The 17,607-nt window shown below is 38.2% G+C and overlaps 1 protein-coding gene across 1 annotated transcript in view; it reads left to right on the top strand.

The window, feature by feature from the left end:
• UGGT2 (UDP-glucose glycoprotein glucosyltransferase 2) overlaps window positions 1-17,607 on the top strand; it is a 586,709-nt gene that overhangs the window by 97,856 nt on the left and 471,246 nt on the right. Inside the window, exons 13-15 of the mRNA XM_031934986.1 lie at window positions 10,944-11,063; window positions 12,635-12,720; window positions 13,527-13,662. Coding sequence (XP_031790846.1) covers window positions 10,944-11,063; window positions 12,635-12,720; window positions 13,527-13,662 — 342 coding nt within the window. The remainder of the gene's footprint in view (window positions 1-10,943; window positions 11,064-12,634; window positions 12,721-13,526; window positions 13,663-17,607) is intronic.

The raw sequence follows: 17,607 nt of genomic DNA on the forward strand, positions 1-17,607 counted from the left end.
GGTGGGCTGAGCCTTGGCCCCCAGGGTAGTGTACACTGGCACCAGTGTTAAGCAGGTGCAGGGAGGTTGATTCTTGGGCCTCTAGATGACTTGCTTGGGTGCTGGGAATGACAGTGGTAGGTAGGTTCTTGAGCACCTGCACAGTGGTTGTAGCATAGACAATGGCAGTATCAGTGGTGGGACAATTCTCTAGGACCTAAGGGTTCATGCCGCTGTTGGCCGTAGCTGTGATGGGCTGGGTGAGCCATTGCCCAGGCCCTGACGTGATGGTCGTGGCGGGTTGGGTGGGCATGACACTGGGAGGTGTGCTCAGATGCCAATGGTAATGGATTGGGCTGGGTAATCCCCAGGTCCCTGGACAGTATGCTCAGGTACTGGGGGTGATAGAACCAGGCAAGAGGGTTCTTAGGTCCCATGTTGGTACATTCAGGCTCTGGCTATGGTTGGTGGGCAGCAGGGGAGCGGAATGATCCACCAGCAACAGGTGGAATGCTCAGGTAGAGGCAGCAGCAGCTGTGCTGTTGTTCTGCTGCTGGGGAGGGTGGAGTCACTTTCAGTAGGAACAATTGGAGGCGGGTGGCTGGGGCATGCTTTGCTCATCCTATGCCCCCACCTCCCCCGCAAAACACAAAAACACACACATACACACAGTTTGCAACAAATGGAATTTGTCCTTAGGTGCATGAAAATGTGTGAATGTCCCTCTGCTGGGGAGGCAGTATGACTGCCAGTGGCTTCTGCCTTGGCTCTAGCAGGGAATGTCAGTGGGACCCCAGAGATATGGAGATGCAGGGACTGTTAGGCCCCAGAGCAGGACACAGTCTGTGGGAGCTGGGCTCTCAAAATGATGTCATACTGCAGTGGCTTAGAACTCAGGGGTTTGTGGGACTGGGTATGAGCTCCCTCTCTGGATCAGTGGCATTGTGCAATCTCCAGGTAGCTCCCTCTGTTAGTCTCCGAGCTCATAAGGGTCAAGGGGCTTTTCCATGGTTAGGATGGTAGGAGTCCGTAGTGGAAATGTGGACTGCTGTGGGTCTCTCACACTTTCCTTGCATTAGGGAACCTCTCTAGGCTTCCAGCCAATCCCAGCCTAGCAGTGTGCCTTATTTCCCTCTCCTTTCTTGCTTTTGGTTTTTCCTGTCACTTCTCTGGTGAATTCCAGTGTTCTCCCTTAGATGATCTATTTGAAGTATAATTATCTGCTTCCTATATTGGTTCCTCTCCATGGAAGAGGCAAGCAGCACATACATCTATTCAGCCATCTTGAAGCCCCTTCTAAAAAAAAAAAGAAGTTTTTAAGCGGAAAAAAATCTCTGAAATTTTTGCTAGTTGTTTTATATACAAATGTAAAGGATTCCCTCTGAAGTATTCAGTTATTATAGTTAATTTTGTCTTACCTGGAAAACCTTCCTGCTCATAAATTTATCTGCCTTGGGCCGAGCATGGTGGCTCACACCTGTAATCCCAGCACTTTGGGAGGTCGAGGAGGGCAGATCACGAGGTCAGGAGATGGAGACCCTCCTGGCTAACATGGTGAAACCCCGTCTCTACTAAAAATACAAAAAATTAGCCGGGCGTGGTGGCAGGCACCTGTAGTCCCAGCTACTCCGGAGACTGAGGCAGGAGAATGGCATGAACCCGAGAGGCAGAGCTTGCAGTGAGCCGAGGTCACGCCACTGCACTCCAGCCTGGGCGACAGAGCAAGACTCCATCTTAAAAAAAAAAAAAAAAAAAGATTGTGTGCCTTCTCAGAGCCAAAGAACTATAGCAGCCCCAAGGAAACCTTGGAAACCCCAAGGTATATTCCCTGAACATCAGAAACCTCAGATTCAGGATAAATAATGAATTAGTAATTAGTTATCATTTGTGTTTTCTAGAACACGAAGTAACTTGTTATAGATGTTTGTTACTATTTTCTACCACTCTATAGACCGTATTCTTTCATTGGCTAGATTTTACTTTTACTTTGTCTTTAATCTCAATAGCAGATGTGTTTTCTAAAAATGTTATGTGAGAAAAACTAATGACCTTGTAAGTAATCTTAATACTTTTGTCTGATATTTAAGAATTTGTGTTTTTTAGCTTTTGTAGAAAAGAATGCTGAGAGAGAGTCACACAGAAAATTAGGGCAGTAATTGTCAAGGCTATTCTAGATATAGTAAACAGACCTGTAAAGAAACCTTCCAATTCTCTTTGTAAAATAATATCCTAGCTCGCTTCTGAGGTTGGTAGTGAAGGACAGTCACTCTGTGTGTGGAGGAGCAGTTGGACTTTCAAGTCCTTATGCTGCTCCCATTGTCCCCACACTGTTCAGAGTCTCGTTTCCCTGAGTTGTCTCTCAGATTCTGGCAAGCCTTCAGATATCAGTCTCAGATGGTGTACCTCCCTTCTCTGCCACCCTGCTGCTTTCAGCAGACTATCTCTTCATAAGGACTGATAAGACTGTTAATTTGTCAAGATTACCACAGGCCCCAAACCCCAGGAATTCCAGTCCATAAGCAGTATAGCTGGTTTTGGAACCCACCCTCCATAAAGGTTGTGGTCCCACGAGATTGTCACAAAGTAGTTTTTATTCAGGTAAGATATACGTGGCATAAAATTTGCTCTTTTGACCCTTCAGTGGCATTAAGTACATTCACATTGTTGTACAACCATCACCACTATTTATTTTCAGAACTTTTTCATTGTACCAAACATAACTCTGTACACGGTAAACAATAAATCCCCATACCCTTCTTCCTGAAGCCTCTGGTAAGCTTTGTCTACTTTCTATCTCTATTATTTGCCTATTGATACTTCATGTAAGTGGAATTATACAATATTCTTCTGTGTCTGGCTAATTTCATTTAGCATGATGTTTTCAGGGTTCAGCCATGTTGTAGCATGTATCAGAATTTTGTTCCTTTTTAAGACTGAATAATACTTCATTGAATGTATATACCACAGTTTGTTTATTCATCTGTTGATGGGCATTTACACTGCTGCTAACTTTTGGCTATTGTGAATAATGCTGTGCTATGAACTTTGGTGTGCAAGTACCTATAAGAATCTCTGCCTTCAGTTCTTGTGAGTATATACCTAGAAGTACAATTGCTGAATCATATGGTATTTCTGTGTCTAATTTTTTTAATAAACTGCCAAACTCTTTTTCACAGCTGTTGCATCATTCATCGTTCCCACTGTCAGTTCACAAGTGTTCCCATTTATCCACATCCTCACCAATTCTTGTTATTTTCTGGTTTTGGGATGTTTTGCTTTTTGGTAATTGCCATCCTAATGAGTGTGAACTGGTATCTCATTGTGGTTCTGATTACATTTCCTTAATGACTGGTGATGTTGAGCATTGATTCATAATACCTGTTGACCTTTTGTATATCTTCTTTAGAGGCATATCTATTCAAGTCCTTTGCCCATTTTTAATTGGGTTCTTTGCTTTTTGTTGAGTTGTAGGAGACCTTTATATATTCTGGATATTCTTTATCAGATATGTGATTTTCAAATATTCCCATTCTGTAGGTTGCCTTTTGACTCTGTTAGTAATGTCCTTTGATGTACAACAAAATTTTAATTTTTATGAATTCTACCTTTTTTTGGTTACCTTTGCTTGGCACCCTTATCAGATATCAATTGGTCATAAATGCAGATTTATTTCTGGGCTCTCTATTCCATTGATCTGTATGTCCTCATTCTAGTACCGCATTATTTTGATTACCGTAGCTTTATAGTCAGTTTTGAAATCAAGAGGTGTGAGTTCTCCAATTTTGTACTTCTTTATCAAGATTGTTTTAGTTTGTTAAATTTTATTTCCTGCTCTGTTTTGTCATTGCCTTTTACTAACAACAGTGGCTTAAATTTATTGAGCACTGAGTGCCGAATACTGTGTTCAGCATTTGAAATGAATTATATCATTTTATTTGCATAGCAACCCTATGAGAAAGGTATTGATAGCATCCCCATTATACAGATGAAGAAACTGAGACACTAAAAGGTTATTTGAATGCATGCTCTTAACTGTGACATGATACTACTTAGTTAGTAACTCATTTAGTGCATCTGTTTAAACATTTCCTAAAGTTTAAACGAAATATCACTTTATAGACTTTATCTTAAAATGAAGAAGTGTGCACAAAAAATGAACAATAATATGCAGCAACCCTGGTTGAGCACTTCGAAAACTGAAAGCTAGGGAGGCTTGACCCTCTAACCAACCCCTCTACTGCGCCTGCGTACCTGGTTGAGGGAAGGAGTGTGGGGCTAAACTCCGAGCACATTTCTCCTGGCCATGTCCCGTGTGTGCCCTGCCTAATAAGAGGAAGGGTTATATCCTTTGATAATTTGTCCTGCAGAGAGGGAACACCTTTATTCATTTTGTATATGCAGAAGTATTACTGTTTTGCAACTAACAGAAAAGAACCTTATGAGTAGCAACAGCCTACACCCAGGTGCCACCTGATTTGCATAAGGATCCTATCTAGATTCTTAAGCTTGCATTTCCCACTCTCACTAGGTTTCTGTTTTGTTTCATTTTTTACCTTTTTGCCCTATTGCAACTTTTCTGGAAACTGATCTGCCTATTTACCAGGTGCAAGTAACTTGTAAAAAATGATGTGCAGCTGTACCATAGCCTGGTGGACACAGACTTTAGGCCTGCCTGAGATCTATTCCTATAATTCATTCTGCTTCAAGATTCATAATTAACAATAGGAACATAGTATTTTGACTTTTTAAAACATTTTGTTGAATCTAGGGCAGAAAACAAAACAAATACCAATCATGGTTATTATGATAGCAGCTTGTCCTACCTGAAGGATCAGTGCTATAACTGCATAAACCAACCAAAGTAGTTCACATTTCTTAAGTAATTCAGTGATTTGTTCTTTATGCCCTCTACTTTCTTGTAAGACATCAGGCATGGACAACTGTTATACATTACAAGTTGAGTGTCCCTTATCCAAAATGCTTGGGACCAGAAGGGTTTCAGATTTCAATTTTTTGGATTTTGGAATATTTGCATATATGTGTAGATGAAGTGTCAAATTCTGTAAAATATTTGAAGAGATTCATTCGGAGCCAAATATGAGTGACCAGTGACCCGTGACACAGCCCTCAGGAGATCCTGAAAACATGTGGGAGGTGGTCAAGCTACTGATTTGTTTTTCTAAGACCACCAGAGCGAGCACAAAAGAACCAGCGAGTAGGCAAGGGTAGCAGCAAAACTGCAAATTTATTTTTTGGTCACCCAGCTTCAGGGAAGAAGGTGTGGGGGTGAGGTCTGTCAGCCTCCGGCAAAGGAGGCCAAGAGAGTCACCCGGTGAAGCTCTCGGACGGAGTTCCTAATACAGTCCCAACAGGAGTGGGGCTGGGAAGTCTGCGCCGCGCGTCTGCTGGGAGCGGCTTTTCTAGGAGTGGGAGGGCAATAGGCGGGGCATGGGCGTGTCGGGGGGCGTTCTGCAGGTGCGACCAGGTAAATCTTGGTCTCTCCAGATTGATGTCGCCTGGCGCATGCCCGGTTGGTCTGCACCGTCCCGGGCACCGGCTGCATTTTCGCGCGTGCGGGAAAAGTTGGTGATGAAGAACCCAGAAGTGCGCCATCCTGCCTCCATTCATCTAAACAGCTACAACTTGGTTTTATACATTTTAGGGAGACATAAGACATCAATTGATGCATGTAAGATGTACATTGGTTTGGTACATCTGGAAAGGCAGGAAAACTGTAAGCAGGTGCTTGAAGACTCCAGGTTATAGGCTAATTCAAAGATTTTCTAGTTGGCAGTTGGCTGAGTTGTTATCTGGAATCAATAGAAAGGAATGTCTGGGTTAAGATAAGGGGTAGTGGAGACCAAGGTTTTATCATGCAGATGAAGCCTTCAGGTGGCAGGCTTCAGAAAGAATAGATTGTAAATGTTTCTAATTACACTTACAGTGTCTGTTCTGTCAGTCTTAAGATCTGCTTTAATATTAATGCTGGTCAGCTGTGTCTGAATTCCAAAAGGAAGGAGGGAATAATGAGGCATATCTGACTCCCGCTTCCCATCATGGCCTGAGCTAGTTTTTCAGGTTAACTTTGGAACGCCCTTGCCAAAAGGAGGAGTCCATTCAGATTGTTGTGGGGCATAGAATTTTATTTTTCGTTTACGTACGTAATGAGATATCTTGGAAAAGGGACCCAAGTCTAAACATGAAAGTTATTTGTTTCATGTATGCCTTATGCCCATAAAGTGAAGGTAATTTTAGACATTTTTTAAAATTATGTGTATGAAACTAAGTTTGTGTACTTGAGCCATCAGAAAACAAAGGTATCAGGTGTGGAATTTTCTACTTGGAGCATCATGTGAGCACTCAAAAAGTTTTGGATTTTGGAACGTTCTGGATATTCAGATTAGGGATGCTCATTTCCTTTGGAGCATCATGCTTAGGGACTCTCACAAACACTAAACGTTCTTTTTAACTATAGTAACTATTTTCTTTTAGGTGATAAAATAATCAGCACATGGTCCCTGGCAGCCTTCCCTTCAAACTGACCTCTTTATTCTTTAAACACTACCCCCTTCTGACAAGGTGTCTTATAGATCATCTTGATTGTTTTTTCTCAAATGTGGAACTGCCTATTCACCAAGTTTTTTTCTGTAGAAAATAGTGCTAACAACCAAAATCTGGGCATTAGATGTGCACTTCATATTGTTTCACATAAAATATTCAGAGTAGGAAAGAGTGAAGACAGAGCAAGAAACAATTTTCTTCTTTTAAAACGGCATATATTTATGTTGGTAGTTGTAATTAACTTCTACCTTTATTTCATCTCTTTAAACCAGTTTTCCCCTTTTCCATTATATGATCTTAATAATGTGTTCACATTACAGTTTTGATCCTCCCTTCTGCGCTCCCACCAAAGTTAAAAGGCTCTTCTTCTTTTGTAACTCTTGGTACTAGTGCCCTGGTATTGCATTCAAAGTATGCAGGTTCTGACTATCTCCCTTGTCAACATCATTTGCCTTTCAACTCTCTGAAAAGAAAAAGACATTGCAAAATTTTTCTTAAGGAATACTAAAGTATGTGATGCACACGTAGATTTCCATAAACTTAGACGGTAGCATGAAGGGAACAAAGACAGATTCAAGGTTTTCTGGATTTAACCAAAACTCTGCTTTTGTTTTGCACTTTGTTGGTAACAGTGTCATTTATCTTTTGTCACAGCCAGCTTTAGTGTTGAAATTTCACATATAATGTGTTCATTCACTATTGTAGCAGTCAACTTTTTACAAGCCAATTTAAAATGACAGAAAATATACCCAAAGTAATGTTGAGAATCATAATCATAAGAGATCTGTAAAATTTTAAAAACTTAAAGTATAATAATTTCTTTAGGTACATATTGTCGTAACATTGTCTCATTCAGTAAGAGTCACTCTATAAAAGACATCATGACATTTGGACCACAGAATATTTTCATTATAGTTTTTGTATAGTTGTCTTACATGTAGATACCCTGCCCTACATATTTACTACTAAGTTGTAGACATTCTTGATCAATCTCCAGAAGTTTTCTTTTCCACGTGAGCATGTTTAGCTGCAAAGAGTAGACTTGGTGACAATAATACAATTTTAGGGTGAATTAAAACATGTCAGTCTCCTAATCTCATAAGCTATGATTTTCATATTATCTTCATAGAAGGGAAAATACTCACAAACTCACTTTTTCCTTGTGACTTGGTAAATAGGTGTCAATAAGATCATAGATGTAAAATATAGTTGGCCTTCCATATCCAAGGGTTCCACATTCCTGGATTCAACTAACCATGGAATGAAAATACTCAAAAAAAGAAAAACAATAAAAAATACAAATTTTAAAACAATATAAAAACTATTTACATAGCATTTACATTGTATTAGGCATTATATGTAATCTAGAGATGATTTAAGGTATATGGGAGGATGTGAGTAGGTTCTATGCAAATACTATGCCATTTTATGTTAGAGACTTGAATATTCTTAGATTTTGGTATCCTCAGGGAGTCCTGGAACCTATCCCCCTGCAGATACTAGGGGATGGGTATATCTTTTGCCAAAATCTTGTCAGGATGACCACGGATAATGCTTTCATCTTGGACCCCAGGAAAGCCTGGGGCCATCATATCTTTGTTTTTTTTTTATAAATTTCTTTTTTTCTTGTTTTTTTTTTTTTCCTGTGGTTTTTCAGGGATAGCCCTCACTAAGTGCTAGAGCATTATTTCTCAAACTATCCATAGTAAGAGAATAACATTTTTCCCCTAACCTGTCACCAGTGAATATGTTGTCCTACTCCTATGACTAATTTTTTTTTTTTTTTTTTTGGAGACAAAGTCTCACTGTATTGCCCAGGCTGGAGTACAATGGTGCAATCTCGGCTCACCACAACCTCTACCTCCCAGGTTGAAGCAATTCTCCTGCCTCAGCTTCCTGAGTAGTTGGTACTACAGGCATGTGCTACCATGCCTGGCTAATTTTTGTGTTTTTGGTAGAGACGGGGTTTCACTATGTTGGCCAGGCTGGTCTCGAACTCCTGACTTCATGATCCACCCGCCTCAGCCTCCCAAAGTGCTGTAATATGTATCTTGTGCTACATGTGGTACACCACAGGAGTTTGGTGAACCCCAAGCTGGCCTATACCATATTCAGTGAAATGAGACAGATACATGCTCAGATGTTGTGGCCATGTCAAATTACTGCAAGTTTTTGAACACTTAATCTCAGTTTCTGTACTTACAGGTTATTAACAGTCTTCAGACCATGAGTTTAGTTGCACTGTAGTTGAGAGTCTTATTTTGTCTATCTAGGCACACTTGCTTTTAGTCAGGAAAAGTGGCACTGCTTGAAGGCTCTGTATGATTCTGAGCTCCATTGGGAGTGGGAGTTCTTATTGCCCTTTCCAAAGAGCTGCCAGATTCTCACCCTCAGCCTTCTTTGGGTCAAGATGAGGCCGGTTTCCCCGTGGGGCTAGACTTCTCTGCACCTATAGCTTCCTTTCTCTTTTATTCCTCAGACTGAGTAAGCTCATTTACTTATCTTCAAATTCATTAATTCTTTCTTCTATCTGTTCAAATATGCTGTTGAGCTCCTCTCATTAATTTATTTCAGTTATACTTTTGAATTCCAGAATTTTTATTTGGTTCTTTTTATAATTTTTATCTGTTTATTGATTTGTCTTTATGCCTTCCTTTATGTAGACATTGTTTCTTTTAGCTATTGGAACATATACCCTAAATTCCTGTTTTATTCATCCATCTGTCTGTGTGTCTTAATTCTGTCACCTTTTCTCTAAAGCCACTGCCTCTGACTTAGTTCAGTCCACAATAAACTCATACCTGGATTATCTGGATTACTATAGAAACCTCCTAATTTCTTCAAGTATTATTTGCTCCAGTCTTTCTCTCCTTTTCTCTTGGATTTTTAGTTACCTATATGCTAGATCTTTTTCATTATTCCTAATCTCTCTCACACTTTGTTTGGTTTGTTTGTTCTTTTCTTTGTACTTTAGTTACTATAACAGTTGATCTGTTATCTGGTTTACTAATCCCTGTCTCTTCTGTGTACAGTCTGCAATTAAACCCACCCAATAAGTTCTTAAAGTTCTTAATTACAAATATTATATTTTAAAATTCTTAAATAACTCCTTGATTCTTTTTTAATAGATTTTGGTTCTGTCAAAATTTTTCTTTCTATAAATTTTTGTGCTTTTTAAAAAATATATTGATGATAGTTATTTTAAAGTCTTTGTCTAAGTAATCTTTGGGGTTTTTTATTGTCTTTTTTTTTCCCCCTGTTGGATTTCAGTATTTGCTCCTTTTCTCTTTGCATTACTTTTTTTTTTTTAATGAGAGCCAGAAATTGATGAAAAGCTGTAGAAGCGAAGAGCTAAGGTTTGTTCTGGTAGCCTGAGTACCAGGTGCTCACTTGATTCTGTTGAGGCTTGTTTTTAGGCTTTGTGAATGCTCTTCTATTTTTGTGTCTTATAGGATCTGGCCTTACTGGGTCTCAAATGAAAGTCCACAGTGTATAGTACTTGAACTTTGGTTTCTTTCTTCTCAATACTGTTTTATAGCTGTGGTTTCAACCTCTCCGTTTCTCTTTCCTTCTGGCTTTTGTAGAGGTGTTATCACACACACACACACACACACACACACATATATATATATATGCAGGTTAAGGGTCAGCAAATGACTCGAGAGGAATTTGTATGGATAATTTTCTGGTGTCCTGCAGTTTCCTTCTCTCCTACCCTCTCACCCTGCAACCTGCCCTCAAATCTCAGCACTTTGGTGGCCCGTGCTTTGACTTCTGGTTTCCAACTCAGTATTCCTCCAGGATGCAATCTGGGGACCCAGGGATGAAGTTTAGGTGAATGTGGCGCTTGCTGCTTATGCTTCCTGCTTTCGAGGACCATAACGCCTCACTTCTTGATTGGTGGTTCCTTCCCCCACCACATGCCTCTAAACAGCAGTTTATATGTTTTCTCCAGCTTGTATAGTGGATTAGAACTTGATTTCTAAGATGTTGATTTTATAATTTAATTTTTATAAGCCGTTTTATTTTCCTTATATCCAAGCCTTTAAATTGAGAGGGGAGGTGGAGAGGGCCTCATTTACTGCTGATAATTAAGATAAATATTCATCTCTCTTAAGTGGTTTATGGAGAATGATTTTAATACAATTTTATGTTGGGATATGAAAAACACAAGTGGAAGGAATTGTTTTTGAGAGAAGGCTTAATGTGAAAGTCTAAACAAGTATAAAATTGTTGCACATAATATATTCCATCATTTAGAGAATATTAAACTAGCTTCTGTATTTAATCAGAAATACAGAAAATTCTATGTATATTTTTGTCACCTGATATATTAAAAATCTGGCTTTGAAAATGATTTCAGTGTTAATATAGCTTTCACAAATGTCTGGATTCTTTTCTAGTGGATTAATGACTTGGAAAATGATGATTTATATATTACATGGCCTACAAGTCATGAGAAACTTCTGAAGCCAGTATTTCCTGGAAGTATTCCTTACATAAGGCGCAATTTTCATAATTTGGTGAGTTTTATATTTGGATTATACATATATATCTTATAAAGATATCAGCATTCTTTTTGGATTATCCTTCTGTCGACGAATAGGCATCTGAGTTGTAAGGAAATAAGTATTTGCCTAATGCAGCTAGCTTAGGTGGCATGGCTGACTGGGTATCAACAACTAGCAGTGTCACTGTATTAGTCCGTTCTCATGCTGCTAATAAAGGCATACCCAAAACTGGGTAATTTATAAAGGAAAGAGGTTTAATTGACTCCCCAGCATGGCTGAGGAGGCCTCAGGAAACTTACAGTCATGGCAGAAGGGGAAGCAAACGTGCTTCTTCACATGGTGGCAGGAAGGAGAAGTATGAGTAAAAGGGGAAAGCCCCTGATAAAACCATCAGATCTCATGAGACCTCACTATCACAAGAACAGCATAGAGGCAACTGCCTCCATGATTTAATTACCTCTCACTCGGTCCTTCCCATGGCACATGGGGATTGTGAGAACTACAATTCAATATGAGATGTGAGTGGACACACAGCCAAACCATGTTAGTCACATGTTCTGTCTCTTACTCTTTAGCCCTTATGTCATTTTATAGTAACAATGTTAATGTTACTTTTACATTTTTTCAAAAGAATTTATGACAGTACCTTCTTTATTAAAAAGAAGTAATGATTAAAGTGTAGTAATTTCAGGGAAACATACATAAATACCACTTTATCATCTATGCATATAATTTTATTATCCCAATAATAGCTAAACATTAATATTGGAACTTCGAAAGATGGAGAAAATACCTAGAGCTGTTTTTTCACATAGGAAATAAATAAGATAATTTTTGCAGCAATCCTGATAAAGCAGTTATGTTAATGCTATTTTTTTGGTCAAAATTCAACCTCTGTTTCTTTTTGAAAAAGTTTATCATAGAAAATCTAATGAACATTTTAGAATAAAGTATTTCAGTTCAGGTAAAAGAAAATGTACTGGGCGTCCAAAGAGAAGATGAGTAGCCTGATGTTAAATTCTATGTATAATTATATTTGAATGTACAGCTTTTAGAAATCCTTCATAAATTGTGAAATCCTTTGTATGTATGTATGTATGTGTGTGTGTGTGTGTGTGTGTATTCTTTAGAATTGCTAGAATGTCTTTAAAAATAATACATTGAGGACGGGCACGGTGGCTCAAGCCTGTAATCCCAGCACTTTGGGAGGCCGAGACAGGCGGATCACGAGGTCAGGAGATCGAGAACATCCTGGCCAACACGGTGAAACCCCATCTCTACTAAAAAAATACAAAAAACTAGCCAGGCGAGGTGGCGGGCGCCTGTAGTCCCAGCTACTTGGGAGGCTGAGGCAGGAGAATGGCGTGAACCTGGGAGGTGGAGCTTGCAGTGAGCTGAGATCCGGTCACTGCACTCCAGCCTGGGCGACAGAGCGAGACTCTATCTCAAAAAAAACAAAAAAAAAAAAAAAAAGAAATTATACTTTGAATTTCATACTTTCAGTCACAAAAATTTGTCTAAACTTGAATTTCATGAAGATTCTAAGGTGTTGAAATAGTGATTATATACTATTTTTCTTTTAGGTTCTGTTTATTGATCCAGCCCAAGAATATACCTTGGATTTTATAAAACTTGCTGATCTTTTCTATTCTCACAAAGTTCCTCTTAGGTAATTGTCATTTTATAAGATTAAACTGTCAACTAAAGGAAATTCAGTGTTGTTCATATTGTGTTACAAGAGTATTAATAGGGCATTCAAAGCAATTGTTAGCTCTAGTGCCTGACATAAGATAGCTGTGTGTTGTGGAGTATTATATAGACTCGGTTTATCAAATCTGTCTGGTAATGTTGTTTAATTTACTACCTTCCTGAGAGAATAATCTGATCACTCTGGAAACTTATAGAATGGTCCAACTTTGTATGCTTGTAATCCCAGCACTTTGGGAGGCCAGATCAGGCAGATCACGAGGTCAGGGGTTCAAGACCAGCCTGGCCAATATGATGAAACCCTGTCTCTACTGAAAATATAAAACTTAGCCGGGCATGGTGGTGCACGCCTGTAGTGCCAGCCACCTGGAATGCTGAGGCAGGAGAAACACTTGAACCCGAGAGGCAGAGGTTGCAGTGAGCCAAGTTTGTGCCACTGCACTCCAGCCTAGGCAACAGAGTGACACTGTGTCTCAAAAAAAAAAAAAAAAAAGAAGAGTGTATTTACCCTTTTTGTACAAAAGAACATGGCCATTTGATAATGTTAGCACCAGAAGGAGAGAGTTTGATATTTTGCAGGAATCCAGTAGCTATGTGGATTTTGGTGAATAGACATTACATTCAGACTTTTGAAGTGATAAAATTCTCCTTTTCTCTATTAATACATTCTGTCCATCTAGATATTATAGTCTAATAATGTTTCTAAATAATGGTTTATTGTGATTCAAGAGGTAATTGTAACAGTCCTTATTCATCTTCTTTTTCCAGAATTGGTTTTGTGTTCATTCTTAATACAGATGATGAAGTTGATGGAGCAAATGATGCTGGAGTTGCTCTTTGGCGAGCTTTCAACTATATTACAGAAGAATTTGATATATCAGAAGCATTTATTTCTATAGTACATGTGAGTTTATGCACTAAATATGATTTCTTTAGAATGTAAAATTTTTGCATTACTACATTATGATTTCTTTAGAATATATAATTTTTGCATTTTATTTATTGTAGCATTTTAAAGTTTGTAAACTATCATGGAGATTAATACATAAGATGAATTTGTTTTCTGTAACTCCCTGCTGAAGTACATAATATTATCCTCATGTTATAAATTAGATAACTGAGGTTCTACCAAAATATTTGAATTTACTCATGTTTACTTAGCCAATAAAGGAATTTAAATTGTATATGTAAGTTTAGAGGAAAACATATTAATAGAAAATGATTATTTAAGGAAAAATTCTTGAACTAGGTTTTGAATAAAGGGATCGTTGCAGGCTGTGCACAGTGGCCCATGCCTGTAATCCCAGCATTTCAGGAGGCCAAGGCAAGAGGATCACTTGAGACCAGGAGTTCGAGACCAGCCTAGGCAACACAGTGAGACCCTGTCTCTACCAAAAAAAGAAAAAAAAAAAAAGCCAGGTGTGGTGACTCATGCCTGTAGTCATAGTTACTCAGGAGGCTGATGTGGAAGGATCATTTGGTCCCAGAAGGTTGAGGCTGCAATGAGCCAAGGTCGAACCATTGCACTCCAGCCCAGGCAATGGAGTGAGAGCCTGTCTCATGGAAAAACAAAAAATCATTGCAGAGTTAAATATTCTGAATGACATAGCATATAGACACTTCCTAGAGAGTTTCAAAGAAGGAGGAAGTCACTTATTGACAGCAAACTGTGTGAAAGAGGTAAGATTGATACAGAGTCTGACAGAGATTGTATAACAGATGTTAGAAATTGGTAAGAACCTGATTAAGGAAGAACAAGAGATAGTAAGATTATTTCATAATTAAGGTTTTGAAATTCTGTTGTGGATCATTGTGGAAATATGTATGTATTAAAGAGCTATATTGTTATTATGAAAAGTCAAGTCATAGCTTATAAAATAACTTTTATCGGCCGGGCGCGGTGGCTCAAGCCTGTAATCCCAGCACTTTGGGAGGCCGAGACATGCGGATCACAAGGTCAGGAGATTGAGACCATCCTGGCTAACAGGGTGAAACCCCGTCTCTACTAAAAAATACGAAAAACTAGCCGGGCGAGGTGGCGGGCGCCTGTAGTCCCAGCTACTCGGGAGGCTGAGGCAGGAGAATGGCGTAAAAAAACCCGGGAGACGGAGCTTGCAGTGAGCTGAGATCCGGCCACTGCACTCCAGCCTGGGCGACAGAGCGAGACTCCGTCTCAAAAAAATAAAATAGAATAAAATAGAATAAAATAAAATAGAATAAAATAAAATAAATAAAATATTGCATTAATGATAAATAAATATTTACTGAAACTATTGGTGGTAAATATTCATTACCATTAATGGTAACTAAACTAGATAATTATATTACAAATTTGAAAAATGCAAATAAAGACGACTACCACGAGATTATTTTATACCCTGTAATTTGGCAGGAATTAAGAAAGCTGAAGGTATCATGTGGTATCATGTGTTAATGAGAATGTAGAGCAATGGAATGCCTTTACATTGCTACCCTGCCTGTAGGAATCTAAATTGGCAGAGCCACACTGAAAAACAATCTGATGATAATTCATATTTTGAAGTTAAATTTCCGTATTTCCTACACACAACACGCACACACACACCCTCACCCTAAGGGAAGCTCTTGTACTTGCACCTTAGGAGGCTATTGTTAGCAGAATCATTCAGAATAGCAACAAACTGTAATAAAAATGACCCAAATATATATATCAGTAGCAAAATAGGTAAGTAGAATTAGGCATATTCATAGAATGAAATATCATATGCAAGAGCATGGATGTGTTACAAACATAATGAAGTCATAGAAGACTAACACCATACCATATAGGTTTTAAAGCTCAGAAGCAAACAAAACTAAGTATGGGAATACTTATCCACATAAAACTCTAGAATTCAAAAAAGAAAAGGAATGATAAATGCAAATTCAAAACAGTCCTTGCATCTCTTGGGGCACAAGGAGATGGGATTGGGAGAGAAGTTGTACTTCATGGTATTGGTGATGTTCCATTTCTTATGTTACATGGTTTATTCGTAGGAATCATTTATTTTGTTATTTATACCTCATAACGTGTATGATATGTGTATTCCTTTTTGCTTACCAAGTTACAAAATAATTTTTAAAATTTAAAAATGTCTAAGAGGATTGAGTTGATATGTCTGAGTAACTTACTTGTGGCATTCTGACTACCTTATTTTATAGGAGTATCTAATATTTTCAAGTGACTAATTAGTAAAATGACTAATCTGAATGACTTTTTATATACCTTTTGCTTTATTCAAAATCTCATTTTTGCGATCTCCATTTATGTTTTACAGAAGATTGAACTTTTCACTTTTTTTGAGTTATGATCACATTATGTTCTACTTTGATAGGAGGAGAAAACTTGCCCCTAAATTGAAAAACTCATAAAATGAAACTCTTCAGTCTAATTACATACCTGTGCTGCTTCTTAAAGGAATAGGGTACAAAGTTTACCTCCATTTATGTTTTACAGAAGATTGAACTTTTCACTTTTTTTGAGTTATGATCACATTACGTTCTACTTTGATAGGAGAAAACTTGCCCCTAAATTGAAAAACTCATAAAATGAAACTCTTCAGTCTAATTACATACCTATACTGCTTCTTAAAGGAATAGGGTACAAAGTTTACAGTGATACAGGGAGAGCAAAGAATACTAATTTCTCGCTGTGAGGAATATAACATGGGAATCATTTTAGCCACAATATGAAGATTATATTTGGCAATAATGATTTAAGTAAATTGGGACCAAAAACAATATTCTTAAATGACATGTCAAATGCTACTTAATAGTGTTTGTACTTGCTACTTGTTCCTTCTGCTTGTAAGTTTCTTTCCCCAGAATGTCTTAATGCTAGCTCAGTGTTCATATTTATGTCTCAGCTTAGTCGTCTACTCAGATGCCATCTCTCTTGGTGCAAAACCTAAAACAGCACCTGGGTCATAGAGGATCTCTAAGTACTTATTAAAGAAAGAAATAAGAAAAGATAAAAAGAATAACAGCTACAAGTGTGTTTAGAACATTTGAGACTGGGGAAGAATAGAGGTGCAGAGAAAGTTTAGTCAAAATACTAACTAGTAAGGCCTGGCATGGTGGCTCGTGCCTGTAGTCTCAACCCTTTGGGAGGCTGAGGCAGGTGGATTGCTTGAGCCCAGGAGTTTAAGACCAGCCTGAGCAACATAGCAAGATGTCTTTACAAAAAATACAAAAAAATTTAGCCAGGTGTGGTGGCAAGTTCCTGTAAGCCCAGCCCTTTGGGAGACCAAAGCAAATGGATCGCTTGAGCCCAGGAATTTGAGACCAGCCTGAGCAACATTGCCAGACCTTGTCTTTACAAAAAATACAAAAAAAAAAAAAAAAACTAACCAGATGTGGCGGCAAGTTCCTGTAGTCCCAGCTACCCTGGGAGCTAGGTGGGAGGATTTCTTGAGCTGGGAGGTTGAAGCTGCAGTGAGCCTTGATGACACCACTGCACTCCAGCCTGGTCGATGATGAGACCCTGTCTCAAAAAAAATTACAGAAGAGCAATAAAAAATGAAAGCGTTTCTGAAATATCATATTAGAATATATTACACATATCTTAAAAAAGGTAACCATTATTTTATTAAGAATAATGGGGTCTGGTTTCATCAAAATAGAATAAATAAGAAATTTATTAGGATATTTTTTGAAAACTATAGAATATTTTAAAACCATCTTTATTAGAAGATTATATATGGTTAAAATTATTTATTTGTATGTGGTATGTGTGTATATGTAGTTAATATGTTTCGGACTTACAAAATTATCTACATGCTAAGGAAAAGAAAGAAAACTAATTGCTATAAGAAGAAAAGTAATTATAGTA

The sequence above is a fragment of the Piliocolobus tephrosceles genome, chromosome X (assembly GCF_002776525.5).
Source record: "Piliocolobus tephrosceles isolate RC106 chromosome X, ASM277652v3, whole genome shotgun sequence".
In the NCBI taxonomy this organism is placed as follows: Eukaryota; Metazoa; Chordata; class Mammalia; order Primates; family Cercopithecidae; genus Piliocolobus; species Piliocolobus tephrosceles.